Source organism: Odocoileus virginianus, chromosome 20 (assembly GCF_023699985.2).
Source record: "Odocoileus virginianus isolate 20LAN1187 ecotype Illinois chromosome 20, Ovbor_1.2, whole genome shotgun sequence".
In the NCBI taxonomy this organism is placed as follows: domain Eukaryota; kingdom Metazoa; phylum Chordata; class Mammalia; order Artiodactyla; family Cervidae; genus Odocoileus; species Odocoileus virginianus.
In genome coordinates, this window is record NC_069693.1 from 15,029,275 (window position 1) to 15,049,839 (window position 20,565).

Consider the following 20,565-nt stretch of genomic DNA (forward strand, 5'->3'; position numbering starts at 1 on the left):
CCCTGCTCCCCCTGGGAGAGTTCATCTACAGGGACTTAGTTCCATTCTAACCCAGAAGAGGTATTGTATTTAGCTCTGAGCCTTAAGAGACCCCACAATTTTAGTTCTGAACCATGCCCTCTCACCTACCTGTTCAGGCTGATGGGCTTCCCTGGCTCAGGATGGGGGTGGGGCACAGAGAAACAGGTCCTACCTGCACCCAGCACCATACAAATGGAAGACCACCTCTCCAAACATTGACAGACTTTATTGTGGGGGGGTTCCCACCTGGGATCCCACCCCCTTAAATAAAAAAGTGCATAGAAAAGAAGGGATTTAGAAACTTTTGTACAATATCTACATCCTGGGCCCCCAGGGCAAGAAGGGGGCGATTGCTGGGTGGGCTGGAGGGGTGGAGGCAGGGCCCTCGCCACCTGCAGGCCCACATCCACCCTGAACATGAGGGTGGGGGTGAGATGCTCTAGGAGGGACGAGGGAACCCCCAGGCTAGGGGCAAGATGGCAGCGGGGGGCGTGGCAGGCAGCCACTGCTTCAGTTAAGGAAGCGACGGCAGCGCTTGGCGCCACAGTTGCAGGGCAGCTTGTTGCTGGCATCCTCAATGGGGAACTTGTAGTCATAGGTGAGCTCCTCACCACGCAGGATGCGGCGCAGGGCGAAGATGACGATGTGCTTCTGGCCCTCCACATGGATGACTCGAGAGAAGCAATTGGGCTCACACGAGTGGTTGATGAATCGGGCGGCATTGCCATGCATGGTGGCGTCCACCACGTCAAAGTCATCCATGCGGAACATGTAGCACCCAATGCCCTACAGGGACAGGGTGGGGACGTCAGAGGCTCTGTTCCCATGGACCGCCCTGTTTCAGCTGCCTCATTCCCATGGCCTGGCAGAGCCTACCTTCCCATCATAGAACTTCTCCCGCTTGTCAGTCAGCACAGAGCGAATGACAATACCAGAGTACTCAATGACCATCTCACCAGCATCGATGTTGCGCTTACAGAACAGGCCCCGCCCGTGGATGGCAGATCTGCAGGGTAGGATGGGCAAGGGGGAGGTGAGGGGGACCGAACCAAGGCAGCCCTTTACCAGGGCACCTGCCTGTCCATTCAAGGGGCACCCTCCCCACAACCCCACGAACCTGTAGACACCCACAGCCTCTTTGGATGTCTTCTTGAGGTGGCGAAAGCGCATGGCCATGGGCAGCTCCAGACTGGTGGCACGTCTGGTGGGGGATGGCAGTGTCACACAGGCCGGTACCGAGAAATGACTTCTCTTGCCCTGATTACCCTCTTTTGGGCCCTTCCAGGCCACCCCCAGCACCCCGGCCTGCCCCCATACCTGGTTGACCTGAGCTGCACCTCATCCTCTTCCTCGTCACAGGTGGCTCCCTCAGGAAGCACCCGGTGCTGGGAGGCCAGGAAGTTGAACATGTCAAAGGTGCACTTGCTGCAGGTGGGAGGGAGAAAAGGAGGGAGGTTTGTAGCCATTCTTTCATCTATTCTTTGGCCTGGGCCTGCTGCTGGTGGGGCAGGAAGAATACTGCTACTATTGAAGACACGGCAAAAGGGAAGAGACGGGGTTCATTTTTCTGATGTGGTCTCCAGAAACAACTTCTGGAGCAGCCTAGTGTATTCTCAGACCTGTTTCCAATCTGTGCAGACTAAATTCCCACCCTTGAGAACTCCTCTAGGGCTACCCAGACCCAGGCGCCACACCCCAGACCTCTCACCGGAGATACACCTCAGCGCGGGCTGCCCCATGGGGGTTCAGGGGTGGCTCCTCCTGGCCCTCTCCCTGCTGGTGGTAGCGGAACTTGTAGTGCTGGCAGCGCTGAGCCCCGGGCAGCTGCTCTGCCAGGAAGATGACAGCATCGTGGTGGATGCCCAGGAGCCTTGCCCCACTCATTCCTGGGGAGAGTCAATGGTGAAGACACACTGGTCATGTCGGAGGCCCATCCTGTCAACTGGGAGTCATCCCAGCTCCCAGCATCCCTGTGGACCCCCCTCGGTTACCACTGAAGGAGAGATGTCTGAGCCGGGCATGCCCTCGGGCCTCTTGCACCTTCTCAATCAGAGTTCTCCACGCCCCTGGGGATAGGGCAGGGCCAAAGCTGTCAGAATAATGTTCTATTGAACATCTCCCCTCCCTGTCAACGCTATCCCCAACTCACCTTCCAAGCTTTCTGCCTCTACGCTGAACCCATCCTCACTGCTGATCTCGAAACGCAGGTGTGGGCCAGCCCGTTTAGGGGCCTGGTTCTCTTTGTCCTCTGGGGATGGAGGCTCTTCCTCGGAGCTTGAAGCCTCACCTGGTCCCAGGGAGCAGATCAGAGTTGGGGAGGGTCACCCTTCCTTGACTCAAACGTCCCTGGCTCCCCTCTGCCTTCCCTTCCTCCTCGGGTATAAGCACAGTTACTAGATTTAATGGCCTTCCTCTTGCAATATTTGCCCAATGAATCCTACAGAATTGACATTATTTTTAGTCCCTTTTCTGCAGGACATGTTCACAGCTCACTCAAACTCAGTCTATCACAAATGCCCACCTGCTCCTCATTCTTCTGAATCTCACACAAAATTTAAAATACTGGAGAACTATTTTGCACATGTGTTTTTTTAAGTGGGCTTCCCTGGTGGCTCAGCGGTAAAGAATCTGCCTGCCAAGCAGGAGACGTGTATTCGATTCCTGGGTTGGGATGATTCTCTGGAGAAGGAAACGGCAGCCCATTCCAGTATTCTTGTCTGGAAAATCCCTGCTGGAGTACAGTCCATGGGGTCACACAAGAGGTGAACATGACTTACTGACTGAACGATTTTTCAATGTGCACCCCATTTCTGTAAAGATTACCAATATATTATTATAAAAAGCCCATACTCACAGAATCAAGTGTATGTACACTATGAGGGACTTCTCAAGGGCTAAAGAATTTAAAGCTAGAACAGACAGCCTAGCTAACAGGTGAGTGGATGTGAAAAAGAGGAGAGTCAAGGACAACTCCAGGTGTGGAGTCTAAACAACTGGAAGGATACAACGGCCATTGACTGAGGCAGTAAAGGTAAGGGAGAAAACAAGTTTGTAGTGAAAGTCAAGAACTCAGTTTAGGATACACGAGTCAGAGATCCCTCTTAGAAAACCTCCCCTTTCAACTTGTGGCAGAGATGGCAGGCGGGCAGCAGGATACAGGAGCCTGGCTAGCGATTTGGGAGCTATCAGGATTAGAGATGGGATTTAGAGCCAGGATGATAGACAAGAGAACTCAGGAATAAGTGGAGATCGAGAAGTCAAGGTCAGGGTCCTGGGACACACCAAAGTTGACAGGCTACAACAATGAGGCATGACCAAAGGTTAGGAGAGGGCTGGAAGCCAAGGGAGGAAGTGCATCAAGGAGGGAGGGATCCATGCAGCAAATGATGCTACTGGCTCAAGCAGGATGTGAACTGAGGCCCGACCACTGTACCTAGGGTGAGTGGGATGGGGGCAAATGTTTTGAATGGAGCACATTTTAGGAGAGGCAGGACTCACATGGCCATACATTCTTCCCACATAACTTCTTTGGGTCAACCTGCCCATATGCCCACCCTCCAGTTCTAAGCAAGACTAAATCTAACTGTTGCTGTGTGACCCACATCATCCCCAAGCCTCCAAATGACCCAGGGTCCTCCTCTGACTTCTTCCGCCTTTCTCCACTTTCACTTCCATTCCGTTCCCTGAACACAGCTACACAGATCAGTCTGTAGACAGAAGTCTCACCCAGGCACACTCTCACTGGCTTCTTTCTCACAGTGCTCATTCTGAGCTGAAGTGCACTTGCTAATTACGTCGGTTTCCTCTAGCAAAATGTGTCTGGTCCCTATGGGCAGGGCCCTGTCTGTCATGGTCACTACCACCTCCTTATGCCATCTCTGACCCTGTAAGTAGCCTTTCAGCTAAAGTCTCAGTCCACTTCGCTCCACTTCCTTACTCAGCATTTGAGCTCTACATAATGAGAAAATCCACACATTCCAACAGGACTGGGGCCACAAGAAATTCTGAGCCTTGGGCTGCTCAATTACCAGCTTACTTGGCTGGAGCCCACTCCCTCTCCCCCTGCCCTCCATGACCAGCAGAGCACTGCCCTTCCAGCTTCACTGAGTCCATCAGCCAGAACTGCTCCAAGTGCCCCATCCTGCATCCTGATGTCTCATTATCTCTGCAAGTACAGGCATAACTCGCAGATATTGCGGGTTCAGTTCCGGACCACCGCATTAGGGTAAATACTGAAATAAAGCAAGTCAACAAATCTTTTGGGTTTCCCAGGGCATATAATAGTTATGTTTACACTACATTGTAGTCTCTTAAATGTGCAACAGCATTATGGCTAAAAAAAACAATGTACATACCTTAATTATCACTAAAATATGCTAACCATCATCTGAGCTTTCAGCAAGTTGTAATCTTCTTGCAATAGTAACAGCAAAGATCACTGATCACTGATCACCATAACAGATAATGAAAAAGTTTAAAGTATTATGAAAATTACCAAAGTGTGACACAGAGACACAAAGTGAGCAAATACTGTTGGAAAAACGACGCTGATAAGACTTGCTCCATGCAGGGTTTCCACAAACCTTCAATTTGTAAAAATGTGATAAAGTGAAGGGCAATAAAACGAGGTATGCCTGTACACCTTCCTCGTGTCCTTCCCTCCGTCTCAGGGGTCTCCATTCAAACCTGACTGCCACACCTCCTCCCACCTTCTTTTCCATCCACGAGTCCCACTCAACTTCCTTCTTGCCTTTGCTTTCACAGTCCTCACATAAAACCCCTGTAAGTCTGTCTCACCCTCCCCCCCACCCTTCCCCCTACCCAAGACTCTCAGCTGGGCTTTTTGGTGAGGTGCCTGGGCTTTGTTCTGGCTTCCTCATCACCCACTGTCTTCAGTTTTAGACGCTGACACAACATCTTCCCCGCCCTGTGCTACCTGCACGGACAGTACACCTCGCCCAGAGCCCACGTGCATGGTGTTCTCTGCAGCAGCTGGGATGGCGGACTACTGATGGCCTTCCCTGAGCCTCTGGACCCCATTCTCCTCTGACTTCCCTACTGCTCTTGCCCTTCCTCTGGGTCTCAAGTGGGCTGAACTCTTCCTGAATGATCCCCAGAACCCCATCTTTGACTTTACTAGGTACCTAACCCTCTGACCTGGCACATGAAGTTCTGAAGCCCTTCCTTGACCTTTAGGGGACACTGGACAGGCATGTGTCTGTTTCCGCCACAGACCACAAGCTCCTAAGGGTATCTCTGCAACCCTAGCACCCCACCTCAGGCTTGTAGCCACGTTGAGGGTGCAATGTGCAACACCCAGGAAGTGTTTAAAGTGAACCAATTATGTATGCCAGTTACTCAGCTGAGACAAGCATGGGGGAGGGAGGCAGTGAGAGGGAGAGGCTGGTCCCTACCTGAGTAGTGGTGCCACTGGGACTCAAGCAGCAGGTCAGGGGGACCCTCAGGGGCCCGGGGAGGACCACCTTCAGGAAGTGGCAGCAGAGGGGACCGGTCCTGGAGGGGCCTGTGAGAAGAGACCTGTCAGAAGGAGGAAAGGACAGCGGTACCAGAGCCTCCAGGGAAAGGAAGCTGGCCACTCACCTCGGACTTTCCCCCGCAGTGGGCTCCCCAGGATCATCCAGGTCAAGAACTCCACGCACGGTGGGCGTTTTCATCCTCACTCGGCTGAACCTGGGGTAGGGGCACCGTGAGAAGGCTGAGAGCCTTCCCCTGCCCACCTCTCTCCCACTCCACAGCCTGGCCACACTCACTCACCCACTGCCACAAGGCCCTGAACCCTGGGGGGGGTCCTCCAAGGACTCTCCATCTTCCTCCAGCCGGGGAGTCTTGCTTGGTGGAGGTGCTGGTGGAGAACGGCCAGAGAAGGTGGACACCCTTTTGACACGGATGGCCTGGCGGGGTGGGCTGGGGGGCCCACTGCTCAACACCAGCGTCAACGGAGGGGGGGGTGGGGGCGGGGCTTGGCGGACCACCCCTACTACTGGCAACACACCCAGCAGGGGTCCTGGGGGCAGAGTCCAGGAAGTGGGGGTCGTGGGGGGCATGGGAGGAGGCAGAGGCGGTGGCTTCACTGGGGGTGAGACAGGTTCACCCTCCCCTGCCATCTTTACAAACACCTGCCCCAGCTTGTTGACAAGGATGATCTTGGATGCGGCAGGTTTTGGGGGCTCAGGGGCAGGGCCCAGGCTCAATACCCGGACCCCTGGGGGTCCAGGGAGCCAGGCAAACGTCCGGGTGGGGTCAGCTGGGTTAGGGGGCAGGCCCTGAGGGGGCTGGCTGCCATTGGCCAGGGGAGGTGCTGGGGGGTGGGGCTCCTCTCTGGGTCCAGCAACCCCCTCCCCAGGCCCCCCTAGGTTCTTCAACACAAAATCCACGATTTCTGACGGCAAGTCCTCGGGAGGTCGGGCCCTGTCCCCTGCAGCCCCGATGAGCCCCGCCCGGCCTGCTCCTGGCCCTGAAGGAGGAGTCCCCTGGCCCCGAGGCTGCTGGACTGCCTCGGCCTCGCTGTCGGTGCCATCATCCACTCCGTCCAGCTGTTCAATGCGGGGGGCTCCGGGGAGGGCACCGGGGCCCAGGGCAGGGCCAGACACCACAGTCACAGGGAAGTGGACGTAGCGGGGGGTGGGGCTGGCGGCCTCCTCCTCTGAGCTGTCCCCCAGGCCCCCGTGGCTGCTACCCCCGGCCCCCGCAGCCACGATCTCTTCCTGGAAGGGCTCAGTCCCCAGCAGGCTGGCCGCAAAGTCCAGGTCAGCAGCACTCAGTCCTGATACGACCTCCATGTCCTCAAAGTCTGGGCCCAGGTCTTCAGGGGGTGGTGGAGGAGACGGGGCCCGGCTAGGGGGAGCCAGCTCCCCTGAGGTAGGTGTGAGGGCTCTAACGACTGAGGTAGGAGGGGGCACCCTGAGCTGAGGAGAGGTTCTGAGAGGGGGAGAGGCCCGCCGTGAAGGTGGCAGCCTGGAAGCCAGAGGGCTGGGGCGACGGGAGCGTCTCGGGGGAGCTGGGAAGTCCGGGTCTCCCACTGTAGGGATGTGGTGGGTCAGAGAAGATGGACTTCCTGTAGGGGGAAGGGTTGGTGTCAGCCAGGAGTTTCTGCCTCACCCTGCCCCACCCCTCCCCAGGACTTCCAGGTACACACCAGGGGAGGGCAGGGGTCCAAAGGACACACCCCCCAAGGGCCTCCGGGATGGTGAGTAGTTGGGCACTTTGATTCGAGCCCCCGAGAAGGAGCGGGGGGCTGGAGGAGGGGCGCTGCTTGGATCCAGCCGAGGTGGGGGGTCCGGATTCTGAACAGGTGGGTGGTGCTCAGGAGCTCTAGGGATAAGGACATCTGTATCTGGCGGGGGGTCCACATGATCTGGGGGCTCTAGAGAGGCAAGAAAATGGCATCGTGGGTGGCGGGGGCTCCTTGTGAAAGCCTCTGCTCACACACCTTTCATTCTTTTGACGCACTCACACCTTCTCCGTCTGGCCCCTGATCTGGGGCACAAGGTGCTTGCGTTCCCAGTCATCGCCCAGGTCTCAAACCTCTCTGGCTTCTGCAAAACCTCCCCATACACGTGGCTCAGAGTCCCTTTGTGACCCCCTCACTCATCCTTTGCCATTTCCTCACTTCCTGGATGCCTGCTGTTCTCTCCCAGATTCAGGCCCCACACAGGGTACTGCCCTCCCTCCAGCACGGCCAGTCCTACCACTTTCTTACTTGCGCTGCACATCCCAGCCACATCAAACGCAACCACCCCATCCTGGTGCTTGTGGCGCCCCATTACCTGGCTCCACCCAATCTGTACAAGCTGATCTCTGCCGCCTCCTCCCAACACTCCCGTGTTTCCAGCCAGGATGGCCATACCCCTCTTTCCCCTCTCTCCATGTTGTGCTCCAACCCAGAACAAACACCCTGCCCACAAGCACAATCCACATCTCTCCCTCCTCCCACTGGCCTACCAGTCCTTGAGCCCATTCTGTGCTTCCTGCCAACCGGCCCTAAGCGCTAGCATGGAGGGGAGGGTGTCAGTTCGGGAAATGAGGAGATCTAGGGTTGAATCCTGGGTCCGCCACTATGTCCTTTCTAGGATGTACAGAGGAGCTTATCCCTTTCTCAAGGGGCTGTGGGGAGCATAACACAAGCACAGAGCCCCAAGTCAGGTGGCCATAAATGCTCCCTACATTTGTCCAGAAGCTGCCAACCTCACAAGCAGTTAGTGCTCACCTCTCTCCTCACTTCCTGGCATGAAGTTAATCTTAAGCTACCACCATTACAACAAACAGAACAATGGCAAACATCCTGGGATTTCATTAGGGCACAGGAGAACAAGGCTTGGTGGGTAACTGTCTGCAGAGGGCAGCACTCAGGGAAGAAAATGCGTGAGCTCCAAGGCCGTACCTGAGGAAGGGGCAGGACTGTGCACAATGGTCTGGTTCTCTTCTGCTGCCTCCAGGTGAACTGGCTCTTCCCTTGGCCCCCACGGCCGATACTCCAGGATCCGGCACCGATACCAGCAGCGCCGCCGGGCATCTACTGTGCTCCAGTACAGACGGGAGCACCTGGCCGGGGGGAAGGTTGGGAGGGGGGCGTGTGGGACAAAAGGGTCAGGACAACTTGGGAAAAAAGATCCAGCCCTCGAGGCCCCCAGCCCCACCAACGCCCCTTGGGTTGCTCACTGGTAGCCAATGGGGAAGAGCCGTCCCTCACAGTCTGAGAGGTCAGAGAGAGTGCCCAAGGAGTCGATCCGGATGGAACCTATGATATAGGTGGGTGGGAGAGGTCAGGAGAGCGGGCCTAGGCATGGTCAGGAAGACGAGGGGAGAGAGCAAGCTGCTTACCAATGAGCACATTGATGGCATCAGGTTCAAGCCCCGTCAAGAACTTTCGCTTGAAATTGATGCCCTCAAAGTCCACGTAGACTCGGCGGAGAACATCAAAACCATCAGGGTTCACGATCTCCTGGGAGGTGGGTGGCAAATGGGGTTGCTGGATTGGTGAGGGGGTGAGGGGGATGTGAGGGAAGGCTCGCTCCAGAGACTGGTCAGTCAAGGGGCTTGACTAAATGACTGGGGGCGGAGGGTAAGGGAACAAGGAAGGGACACTAAGAGGCAGCTGGGTGAGGCCCGAGGGGCTACAGGCTCCCTGAGAGGAAGAGGAGAGTGCAGTGGGGCACTGCATCCCCAAGGTGAGGGCCCACCTTGCCATCCAACAGGTCTGTGTGTTTCTGGCAGAACACCTTCTTGTCATCCTGGAAGATGCAGTAGCTGGCCCGGGCGCACATGAAGTGGAAGTTGCTGAGGCAGGAGGAGAGGCAGCAGCCCACCGTAGCACCAGGCTTCAGGCAGAGCTCACAGCGCTACGGGCAGAAGGGGTTGCTAAGTGAGGAAGCCAGGGCCTGACACCCAGCATCGCTGTCCTCAAAGACTCCCCTCGGCCCCTGCCGAGCCTAGCACCTCACAGAACAACGGCACATTCCCTCCCCACCAGTGGCATCCAGGCCCAGGCGCACATCAAAACAAGTGCAGACTCCCTGAAACAGCTGTAGCAAGAAGAAAAATAACAGGAGCTAAGGTTTCCTCACACTGTTCTAACGTGGAGCCCGTATTACTTCACTGAACCCTCACATCTGCCCGCTGTGGCAGGTCTCTCATCCTACTTCCTGAGGGTGAGCTGGCGGCACCCCACAGAGGAGGGGTTCCCATGTAGTACCTCACCTCACAGGGATGGAATAAGAGGTAAATGACACACACACTTAGTAACAGGAGATCATCTAACTGTTAGCCTCCCAGGCTTCAGACCCGTATTAAACCAGACAGCACAAATAAGAAAAGACTTGCTTTTGTTGCAGCACTAGAGTCCTGGACAGCCAAAAGGGCACCAGGGACAAGCTGTGGCAGAGACCTCGACACCAGAGCTGTCTCTACTGGAGTTGGGCCCCACCCCAGCCCCCGAGAACTGCCCCCTCTCCAGGCCCGCGCCCTCACCATCTGCCTCCCTCGAGCCACAGCAGCATGCACGTTTTTGAGGGAGCCGTCGTTTTCTTCAAACACTTCGGCTGACCAAATGGCACAGTTGACGTGTGTCCACTCATTCTGCCCAATGTACAGAAGCCGTCCCGCCTCCTGGGGGCAGAGTCGTGGTGTGAGGGGAGGAGTTAGAGACCAGACCCTACAACCTGGGTCTTCATGCAGTAGCCCTCACCTTAGAGTCCGCATCCCCGTATTTGAGGCAGAGCGCACACTGACGGGGGTCCTCCAGATGTGAGAAAGCAGCTGAATCCTTGCCCTGGAAAGCTGGAAGGGGTGTGGGAAGGACGGTCAAAGAACAAGGACCTGGAACCTGGCCCACCAACTAGGCGATCGAGTTTCTAGTCCCAACTGCCCAGTACCTGTTGAGGGATCCCCTGGAGGCTGCCCTGATTCTGGGGTCTCTGGTTCCTGCTGCCTCCACTGAGCGTAGACGTGGTCCAGGGATGGGGGCAACACAGCATTGGGAAGGACTCCGCTGTGGACAGGCAGGGTCAGCCTCTGACACATCTAACACATCTAACGGAAGGGTGCTGGACTGGGGCCCACCCATAGCATCAATCTGATTATGCCATGACCCCCTCTGTCCTCTCTCTATGTGGAACTTCTCTCAGCCTTCCAAACAAGCCAGACCCTCTTATGCCACCTTTGCCACATAAAATATTGTTCTCCATGCCCAGAATAATTTCCTCCACTTCTCAGCTTAGATGTCATTTCTCTGGGAAGCCTCAGGCCCAAGGCTCCTAGGCAGGCACCTCCTCTGGGCTCCCACAGCCCCTGGGCCTCCCCATCAAAGCCCTAATTGTCCAGGTTATCAGTGCCTGCCCAACCCCCCAAACATGGCTTGCACACTGCTGTCCCCAACACCACCTTGCATAATGCACACCCAAAGTCAGAGTTAACCAAACAATACGAGTCTCTGCTCGTCTGGAACCACGAGGGACTCTCGTCCTGGCCCCACCGCCCTCCAAGACCCCCAGCCTGCTCCTTGTCTCTTCTCAGTCCAGCTGGACCCTGGATTCCCAGGTGCCCCTGCCTTTGCCCTCACTCCCTGGTTCCCCTCCTGCTACCCAGCCTTGCTCACTTGGGCAGCCGGGTACTCCGTCGCCAGTACTTGGGGTCGTGGGCGTCGAACCAGCCAAACGCAGACTCTAGCAGCTGGGGAGCGGGTTAACAGAATGAGAACTGTCTTCCCCAGGAGAGGTGGTCAGGGCAGGAACCTACTCTCCCCTCCCCGCTACCATGCAAGCCAACCTCAGGGCAGCCCCCAATGAGCTCACCTTCAGTAGGAGCCCCTTGGTCTGGCCTCCAGCCCGGCGCTCCAGCATCTCTCCTTCCTCAGAGTGCCTCATCAGGATGCCCACCACATCCTCCATGAAGCTGTGCTGTAAGGGGGTTTGTCAGGACCTGAGCTCCCACCCTAATCCTCTCCCCCAGGCACGCAGCGGCTCCTCAGTGTCCCACTCACCACAGACTTGTACTGGCCCTCCTCGAAGCGCCGGCTCACAGCGTGCAGATCACAGGGCCCTGGGTGCAGCTGCTGTCCATCCTGCCCACACTGCAAAGAGGGGAAGTCAGCAGGGCTCGTGCTGGGCCGGGCCCCTCCCGTCCAGTCATCCGGGCCCGCAGACCTGGGTGCACAGCAGCAGTGGGCCTGCCACCTTGGAGCTCAGCAGGCCCTGAAGCACCTGGCGCAGGCCCCCCTGCAGGGCCCCACTCAGGGCCTCTCGCCAGCGGGGATGCGTGGCCCCAGCACACGGCCCACAGGTGTACAGCACCGAGTCTGGCAGCCCTGAAAGGATCTCGTAGTCTTCATCTAGAACAGCCAGGGCATGAAAGAGAAAAATGGTTTCAGTGATGTGGAAGTTTTCAGAGCGCCCCAGGTCAGTAAGAACATTTCGCTGTCCCCTGAGAGCCTGCGGCCAAGGGCAGGACATGGCTGAGGCCACATCCCAGTCTTCCGTCCACTCACCTGAGAGCCCCTCACACTTGGCGTGCACCCAGTGGTCACACTGTGCACACTGCATCATCTTGCTCTCGTAGTCATTGTCTTCATAGCAGCGTGTGCAGATCGGGCAGTAGTTTCCTGGAACAAGAAAAGGCAAGTCAGAGGGGCTGGTGCCATGAGCTGCCCTCAGCAGCCTGGCATGGAGGCCAGCCGGCCCACGACTGCTGCACGAGCTGCCCTGTCCTGCCCCACTTGGGTCCCTACCACGCCCCAAAGGTTGGCTAAGGATAAGTTTGCTCTCCTAACTCTGCAGCCCCAAGGCATCACAATGCAAAGAGCCTTGCTAAACCCGCTGCTTGAGCCAATGAGGAAGCCCAGGTCTTCAGATAACTCAGCAGAGAAGTAAGGTTTTAGGAGGTACTTCCAGGACCACCATGAGAGTGGGGTCCGAGCCCTCCACTCCCACCGCCCTCAGAGGAGTCACGTCCCTCCAAGTACTAGAAGGGCTCCTACAAGACTACTTTGAATGGAAGAAAGGCTCCAGAGGTAGAAGAGAGTGGAGAAATACTAGCAAAGAGTATCTCTCCCAACTGCTTGTCTAAGAACCTGGCCCACTCCCCGGCGGCCCCCGGGGCCCCGGTCCCCTGCCAGGTCCCCACCTTTCTCAAAGAGCTGGGTGCACCTGGGGCAGAGGCTGTAATCTCCCGACCACTCGACGTCCCAGTTCTTGCCTGGAGTTGCCCCACAGCTCTTACAGCGCACGCAGGCTGAGCAGATCTGGGGGGGCAGGGCAATATTAGGGGGAGAACCAGATACCAGGCTGGAGCAGTGCAAAGTGGGGAAGGGCAAAAAGGAGTGGGCATGAGACAGATGCGGAAGGATGGGTAAGGAAAACAGGTGTGTGGGAGAGGTGAAGAGGAGGATGGAGAGGGAAAGCAGCAGGGCAGGAGAGAGATGAAGTGGGGAGACTGGCAGACTGAGACGGGAAGAGATGAGGCTACAGCAGGGGACTACGGAATCCATGAGCCTGTAAAACCATTACATGCAAATTCTGCACAGAAATCTCGTCTGTGTGAAATTCTTGAAGAGGACATGTGATGTTTATCAAACTCTTAAGAGGACCTCCACCCTCCCTCCCCCAAGAGCCCTGGCCTAGAGCAGTCCTGGGGTGGTGGCGGCATTAATTAGCGCTCCACAGCCAGGAGAGGGGGCCTCATCTCTCACCCAGTGGCGCCGTTTGCGTGTGGCCCGGGTTGGGTAGCTGGGCCCCAGACAGGCTGGGTGGTAAGCATGGCGGCAGCGCTCACACTCCAGGAGGTGCTGTAGGATATCATAGAAAGACAAAAATGGCAAAACCCACCGGCTCAGAGACACCCCTCTCCTCCATGCTGCCACTGCCACAACCCTGTGCCCAAACCTTGGATCCCCGGCCTTTGCGCCCACAGACATGGCAAAACTTGCAGCGGCGGCAGCACCAAGTGTCATGATGTTGGGGCAGGGGCCGCTCGGCCTCCTCCAGGCAGAATGGGTGGAAAGGGTCACAGCAGACCTGGCAGAACACCAGCTAGGAGTGGGGAGAGTGAACAATGGGCAGAATGAGGGGCCAGGAGGCCAGGGAGGGTGACCCTGTTGAGAGGGCCCAAAAACCAGGCAGTCAGGGCTAACAGAGACTTGGAAGGGGAAGGGATCCAACCTCATGCAGGCCTTTGCTGGCACACAGCAAGCACACCATGGGTGGTCCCCCTGGCACGGAGGTGAGTACGCTTAGGCCACCCATCAGCCACACATTCTCCAGGTCACAATCCTCCTGAGGGAAGAGAAGATGCAGAATCAGGGAGCAGCCAGGAACACAGAAAGATCCAAACTTAAAGACCAGGGTTCTCATTCGTAACCAACACATTTCTTCCCACCACCCTAAACCATACCTTAAAATCCACACGAACTCGGTGCACACCATCTGGAGACTTTTGTTTTCCAGTCCAGCCATTGGGAAAAGAGGCGAAAGGGCCAGGACCCAAAGCATCCTAGGGAGAGACAGTGGTGCTCAGAGGGCTGCAGCTCCACCCTTTACCAACTTCTCACTGCCCTCTCTCCAGCCTACGCCAACCTGCCTTTTGCCTAGATCCTTTCTGACCTTCCAGAGAGATATGCCCGCTTCACCCACCCAGGGCCTGTCCTCTGGCATGAACACACTACAGCACTCAGGTGAGCCTGTGACCCTGACTTGTCAGGAAGCTCCCTGGGATGGAGCCATGCTTTACACAGGGCTCAGGTTCTTGGTGTGGGGCTATGCTGACCTTGTCCAGGCGCCTTCGGGCTTTGAGCTGCAACACAGGCTGCAGGGTGGGTTTGCGGGGCCGGCTCTGCTCCTCTGGTTCTGGCAGTGGCAGCTCTAGGCAGGACACAGGAGTGGTGAGGTTCCCCCTCTTCTCTGTCCCATCCCCCCTCCTCTACCACCCCATGTGACTTCCGGATCCCCAGGCCTTTAGCGAGCCCAAGTCCATGAGGATGACTTGAACCTTGTTCAATAACCTACTGAAAACCTCCGGCACCCGTTTTCCCTGCCCACTAAAACCATACCCTTCTCTTCACTCGGTCACTCTCCTGGAGACCGAGAGCCTTGGGTTGGGGAGTCCTAACCCTTCCACACACAGGACTGATAGCGAAAGCAGCAACAATTCGTACCATTCTCCCGGGGGGTCCGACGCCGAGGAGCAGGGGGACCCCCGGGCTCTGAGTCATCCGAGTCCTCGAAGATATCATAGGAGGGTCGCTGTTTGACGCAGCGCCGGGCTGACTTGCGCTGCAGTAGGAAGGAGTCCTGCTCCTCGGGCCCTGGGGCGGCCACCACCTCCTCCCGGGGCCCCCCAGCTCCCGCCCCCCGGCGTGGGCCTGGAGGACCAGGGGAGGCCTCAGGAGATTCATCGGAATCCCAGGGCAACAGCGTCTTCACTATCGTCCGGCCTGTGGGAACAGGGGACTTAGTAGGATCTGAGCTCAGCCAGGGACATGGACACTAGGATGGAGAAAAGCCAGAAAAAAGCGGGGCAGAAGAGAATAAATACAGGAGATACAAAAGTGTGCAATGGGAAAAACGACAAAGGTGGTGGACTGCAAAAATAAAGGAAAAAGAACAGAGAAAGACATGGTTTCCTCCATACCATGCATCTCAGTAAGACTGTGTAAAGAAATGCTTCTCAAGCCTCGTTACCTTTTTTGGCCAGCCGTTCCATCTTCCGAGCCTCTATCTTGTCACACTTCCGGTATCTGGGGAGGGGAGCAGCACGTCACCAGGGTAGGGGACTGGTGGTCTGGGGGAAGAGAGGAAGCTCTCCACAAGGATGCCAATCCCACTGCTCTGCTGGGGCAGGAGGCCTGGGTGACTGACAACCATGGGTAGGAATGGAGCCTGTGCCCCAGCTACTCACACACAGCACTGCTTCTTGGTGTTGGGGCCCCCAAACTTGGGCTTGTCCAGGCAGTTGACACAGGAGCCACAGTCCTGCACACGCAGGCAGCCCCGACAGTGTCCACACCGTGCCATACGCATCTTCTTGCCGTGATGGGAGGGCAGTGAGCGCCGGGGTGCGTGTGCCAGGGTCCCTCCAGACCCTGCAGGCTCTGAGTCTCCCCCGGGCCCTGCTGACTCCACCTTTCCTGGCTGGGACCGGGATGGGACGCTCTCGGTCTCAGATGCTGATGACGTATCTAGTGCAGTGAAGAGGTGGGGATGGAGCCACAAAGCACTGGAGTTCTACCCCAGTCCCCTGACCTCCCTGAGATCCCATTCAACCGGCCCCACTTTCCCACCATGCTCAGGCTCCAGGTATGCCCAAGGCCGCTCTAAGACCTAGCAGTCCAACCCACTTGCCACCTGGCCCTAAGCACCCTACTCAGCTGACATTCTCCCAAGTTCTTGATTCCTTCGCTTACCCCCAAATTTGACACAGCTGTCAAAACTTCCCCACAACACACCCGCCCCTACCCTCCGCGTTGAGGTCCTGCCGATCCCGGAGAGGGAGAGCGCTGAGGCGGGGGACGTCTTCGGGCACCATGGCCCGGGCCTGACCCAGGGCCACAGCAGCGTGACGGCACACATGTTTGATGCGGGGGCCTTGCACAGGGGACTCGGGACCCTGGGGGAGGAGAAACCAGGAATACCTGTGGAGAGCTGCCCCTCACACTCCCTCTGCCAGTCTTCCCCAGAGGGCCTTCTCCCCTCTCCATACCGATGGTCTCTCCCTCTTAGTTTCCACTGATTCATCTTCCGACTTGACAGAACCTCTATCTGGGATCTGCTTGACAGTCCCCACAACCTCCTCCATCTGCCCTCCAGGGCTGGGCTGGTGGGGGAATAAATAGGGTCAGAGGCTGTAGAGTGAGGACAAATGGGGCCAGGGAAGGAACCCAAGAAGCTGGGGGACAGGGCAAAGACGGGCTTGGAGGGCTCCCTGCAACACTAGAAGGTGTCCTGAGAGACAGGAGGTAAAGTGACTGCAGAGAACTGAGCCTGAGTGACTGGGTGCAGGGGCCTGGCCAAAGCAACATGCTCACCGGCATCAAAGACGCCACTTTCTGCTGCTGCTGCTGGTCAATCTTGATTAGCTGCACCTTGGCTCTCTTGAGGAGGCTGAACATTTTCTCCTCCACACCAGACAGTGGTAAGGACCCCAGGCCTGCGATCCGGGCCTTTTCCAGTGGTGGCGCCTGCTGTGGCGGCGGCTGCAGCTGTAACTGTGGCTGCAGCAGTGACTGCGGTGGTGGTAGTGCTGGGGGCAGCAGCTGGGTGTGCAAGGCCTGCAGGGGCTGCTGCAGCTGAGCGTGAGGCTGCTGCCCACTGCTTGGAGCTGGAGCCCCAGGGGAGGGCATCTCAGCCTTAATAGGAGTGGCGACCACAGGGGCAAATCGAGGCAAGCTGAGGTGGTTCGTGCGGCCCACTGCCCGAGGCTCAGGCTCAGCTGGGGAGTCATCGGCAGGAGGCGGCTCTGGCTCAGGGGCTTCAGGGGCCCCAAGAGGAGGAGTAGTAAGCACCGATTCGTAGATCTTCAGGTGGGCTTCACTTGGGGTAAACTGAGGGGCCCGAAGGAGCAGGGGCCTCCGGGAAGGAGTGACAGGGGCAGGAAGTGGGGGTGGGGCCGGTGGAGGAGCAGGGGGAGGAGGGGGCAGTTCCCGGGTCAGTGAGGTCCAGCGAAATGTGGGTTCCCTTAGGATGGACCGTCTCTTCTCAGGGAGTGGGACTGGGGTAGATGGAGGAGTTGGGGCACGGGGCGGAGAGGGGGCTGGTGCTGGTTCCTGGGGGGCCAGTGGGGAGGTGGCAATGGGAGGCCGTAGAGTAGGTGAGACCTCCACCTTTGGGGGCTTGGGGGGGTCTTCATCCATAAATCGCCGGGGTGTCTTGATGACACGGGAAGAGCGGGCACTCACCACAGGCATAATAAACTGTCGGATGTTCTTCAGAAAGGTGGTACTTTTGGGGGCCACAGTGGGGCTGTCTTCCAGAGGGCCTCCTGTGGCAGTGCTGGGGACTGGAGTGGGAGGAGAGGTGCCCTCTGGCCCTGCCCGAGCAGCTTCTCGCTCTGCCCGCTGGCTGGGAGTCAGGGGAGGCCGGCCCCTCTTTCGCGAGCATGTAGCTGGGACCACGGGAGGAGGGGACTCTTCCTGCTCCTCAGGGGCACGAGGCGGTGGGGGGGATGGTGGGGGGGGAGGCGACACAGGTGGCGGGGGAGGGCAAAGTGGGGATGGAGGAGATGCTGAGGGGGGTGGCAGGGATGGAGGAGGTGGAGGGGCTGGAGGAGTCAGGGGTGGTGACGGCAGCTTTGCCTCTTCCTTCTCCTCTGCTAGCACCATTGCTTCCTCAGCTACAGCTCTCTCTTCCTCATCTTCCTCTTCTTTCTCCTCCTCTCCCTCCTCCTCCAGCTTCTGCTCTTTCCTCCAGCAGGGGCCCTCTCCTTGCCCAGATCCAGCTCTTCCCTGGGGGGCATCCTGCCAGCTTTCCTCATGCTGATCTTGACCCTGACCTGATTCAAGTCCCAAGGACAACTGTCCCATCTTCATTTTTTTGGCCTTTGAAACAAACTTGATCACGAGGGGGAGCCGGCCTCGGCCTCGGCCCCTGCCTCCACGGCCTCCTCGCCCAGACTGTCCTCCACGCTTGGGGGTCCCAGGTCCTGGGCCGGGCCCCTCCTTGCACTTCCAGCTGCCAGTTCGGTGTTTTACTGGAACAACAGGAGGTGGGGGCTCAGGTTTGGGGATTGTCACAGCTGCTTCTGCCACCACTACTGCTTGTTGCTTCTTCCTGCAGGGGCCTGCTGGCCGTCCTGGGGGCCGTCCCCGACACCGACGGGGGGTGGAGGACTCACATGCCCGGCTCCGGGGGGCTGGGGGTGCCTGGGCCCGCCGGAGAAGTTCAGTCAGTGCCTGCACCATCCGTTCTGTGCCCTCCTCACCCCGTTTCCGCGCAGGAGTCTTTGGGGGTGTAGGAGCCACATCTGCTAGGCGAGGAGGCGGAAGGGGGGTCGTCTTATGCTTGCGGCCCCGACCTCGGGGGGCTCGACCTAAAAGGAGAATAGGTGTGGGGAGATGGGTCAAGCTGGCCCTGCAGACAGAGGAAGACTCCAGGAGTGCAGGGACTCTGACTTGTCTGCTTCCCCCACAACCCAGCCTAGCTGGGGCTTTGACACAGAACACACTTGGTAACTGATGGAGACTCTAGAGCAGGGCAGAGCTGACACAAAAGGCAAGAGTAACATTCCTGTAAAGCTACAGAGGTAGAGTTTCCCCATCACTCACCTCGCTGGGATCGGAGCGCAGAGCGCAGGGAACTGGGGGCCACATCTTCATCTGAATGAAAACCCTGAAACTCCTGATTTAGGGGACCAAGGGTGGAGGGGAGAAACAGCAGTCAGTGCCAAAGCCCTTGTTTAGCCTGAGGCTCAGGTATTGAGGAATATCCCCAGCTTCCCCCTTAACATATCCCTATTTACAAATGAACTAAAAAGACTGGAAGGTGAACGGGGAAAATACACAGTATCTTCCCAGGGATGGAGACAGAATGTATTTTGAAATTGCATCCCCAGTTTCAGACCACAGCAGCACAAGCCATCAGTGGTCCACTGGCTCAAAGGGAACAGAACAGGGTTTTCCTATGTCAGGCAGTAGCCACCACCCTCATATTCCCTCATCCTCCAACTCAGAAAAAAGGAGAACCTCTGTCTATACCCTCTCAAGCTCTTGTTTCTCTCTGAATGAAAAATGGGAATTGGGGCACCCAAGTGGGGTGTGCATGTGCGTGTATTAAGTAATTTATCATATTATGACCTGCTGTGAGCCCTCAGGTGCCTACAAACCGTCCTAAGCAATACAACCCACACCTTCGAGCCCTTTCTGAGAGACTGGTGGTAAATCCTGAATTGAACTCAGACCTGCTAGAGTGCCCAGTCTCACCTACATCCCATATCTCTTCCACCTCTGCCCCCAAGAGGAAGCCCTCCACCATTCTCTCCTCTCTCCACTTTAGTCCGAAGAAGAATTGGGGCACTGGTGAAATGTGATGTGTTGGAGCCTATGAGGCCGGGTGGGGCAGCTTGCAGGTCCACAGCCTAGGTCTACAGGCTAGCCTGCGTCCACTCAAGCCACGCTTCTGCTGTCAACCACCACTGGTTGGGCATGCAGTCCCATAGCTTCCTAGCCCAAATCTCTCCAGCCCTGGCTTTGCCAACTATCAAGAAAAATAAACCCAGGACACTTCAGCAGGACCTGCCTCGAGCCGAAGTGCTCAGCGGCAGCTCAGGCTTCTCTATCCACTTTCAGAGGCCTCTTCCACCGACAGCTCCGCACAGCCTACCTCCTCCCCTGCCTATTTCCAGGGCCCTTTCCTTCCCCAAGAGCCCTAAGGACTCCGCTTCCCCACGCCACTTCTCGGGGCCACCCAGACCCATGGAAGCCCCCTGCCTCCGCCCCGCCCGGCGCTGGGGACGCCTCCGACTGCCTCACCTCATCGTCGGACTCCCCGTCACTGCTCTCCTCCTCCAGCAGGCAGCCCCGGCTCGGGCCCCAGCCCCGGCCCCGGCCCCGGCCCCGGCCCCGCTGAATGCGCGGGCCGGCCCACAGGCGGCGGAGCCGGCGCAGGCCCCGGTGGAGTCCCAGCAAACGGAGCAGGGCCGTGTCCTCCCCGGGCTCGGCTCCGCCCGGCCCCGCCGCGCCGCTGCCGCGCCGCAGAGCTACCCGCACTCTTTCGGCCCCGTTGCCCCGTCCGCCGCGGCCCCCGCCCCCGCCGGAGCCCCGCGGCCGGCCCGGGAAGCGGCCCCGCGCGGAGCCAGGCCCGGGGCAACTGCCGCCGCCCGCCGCCGCCGCCATCTTGGCACCGTGAGAGGGGCCGGGGAGGCGGGGGGAGGGGCGGCCCGTACGCAGGGCCGGGGGGAGGGGAGCAGAGGAGGGGCGGGGCGGCTTAGGCTCACGACAACAACCAGCGCCGCCGCGGGGCCGACACGAGCCGGGGGCTGGGCCGGCCGCGCGGGGCACCACGGGAGCGGGAGTCCGAGGCCGGCCGGCTGGTCACCCTTAGACCG

The 20,565-nt window shown here is 58.1% G+C and overlaps 1 protein-coding gene across 4 annotated transcripts; it reads right to left on the minus strand.

Moving 5' to 3' along the window:
• Positions 1-228: 228 nt before the first annotated feature.
• Positions 229-20,370, minus strand: KMT2B (lysine methyltransferase 2B). 4 transcript variants are annotated; one of them, XM_070451741.1, is made up of 38 exons: positions 19,991-20,368; positions 18,788-18,860; positions 18,358-18,552; positions 16,553-18,213; positions 16,228-16,341; positions 15,984-16,134; positions 15,427-15,706; positions 15,210-15,265; positions 14,684-14,962; positions 14,296-14,390; positions 13,924-14,022; positions 13,692-13,805; positions 13,416-13,562; positions 13,223-13,318; positions 12,658-12,775; positions 12,023-12,136; positions 11,682-11,866; positions 11,519-11,608; positions 11,331-11,435; positions 11,135-11,208; positions 10,413-10,528; positions 10,226-10,317; positions 10,009-10,146; positions 9,222-9,380; positions 8,863-9,010; positions 8,701-8,779; positions 8,423-8,583; positions 7,178-7,405; positions 5,797-7,096; positions 5,623-5,712; positions 5,436-5,545; positions 2,171-2,308; positions 2,013-2,087; positions 1,730-1,907; positions 1,339-1,446; positions 1,139-1,222; positions 898-1,027; positions 229-807 (listed from the first exon to the last, which is right to left on the minus strand). In XM_070451741.1, the coding sequence occupies exons 1-38, from the start codon at positions 20,351-20,353 to the stop codon at positions 532-534; spliced, it is 8,019 nt and encodes a 2,672-aa protein (XP_070307842.1). In that variant the 5' UTR covers positions 20,354-20,368; the 3' UTR covers positions 229-531. The 4 variants fall into 4 exon arrangements, with proteins under 4 accessions (XP_070307842.1, XP_020727356.2, XP_070307841.1 ...); XM_020871697.2 differs by having other exon boundaries at positions 8,863-8,983; positions 16,553-18,552; XM_070451740.1 differs by having other exon boundaries at positions 16,553-18,552.
• Positions 20,371-20,565: the final 195 nt, after the last annotated feature.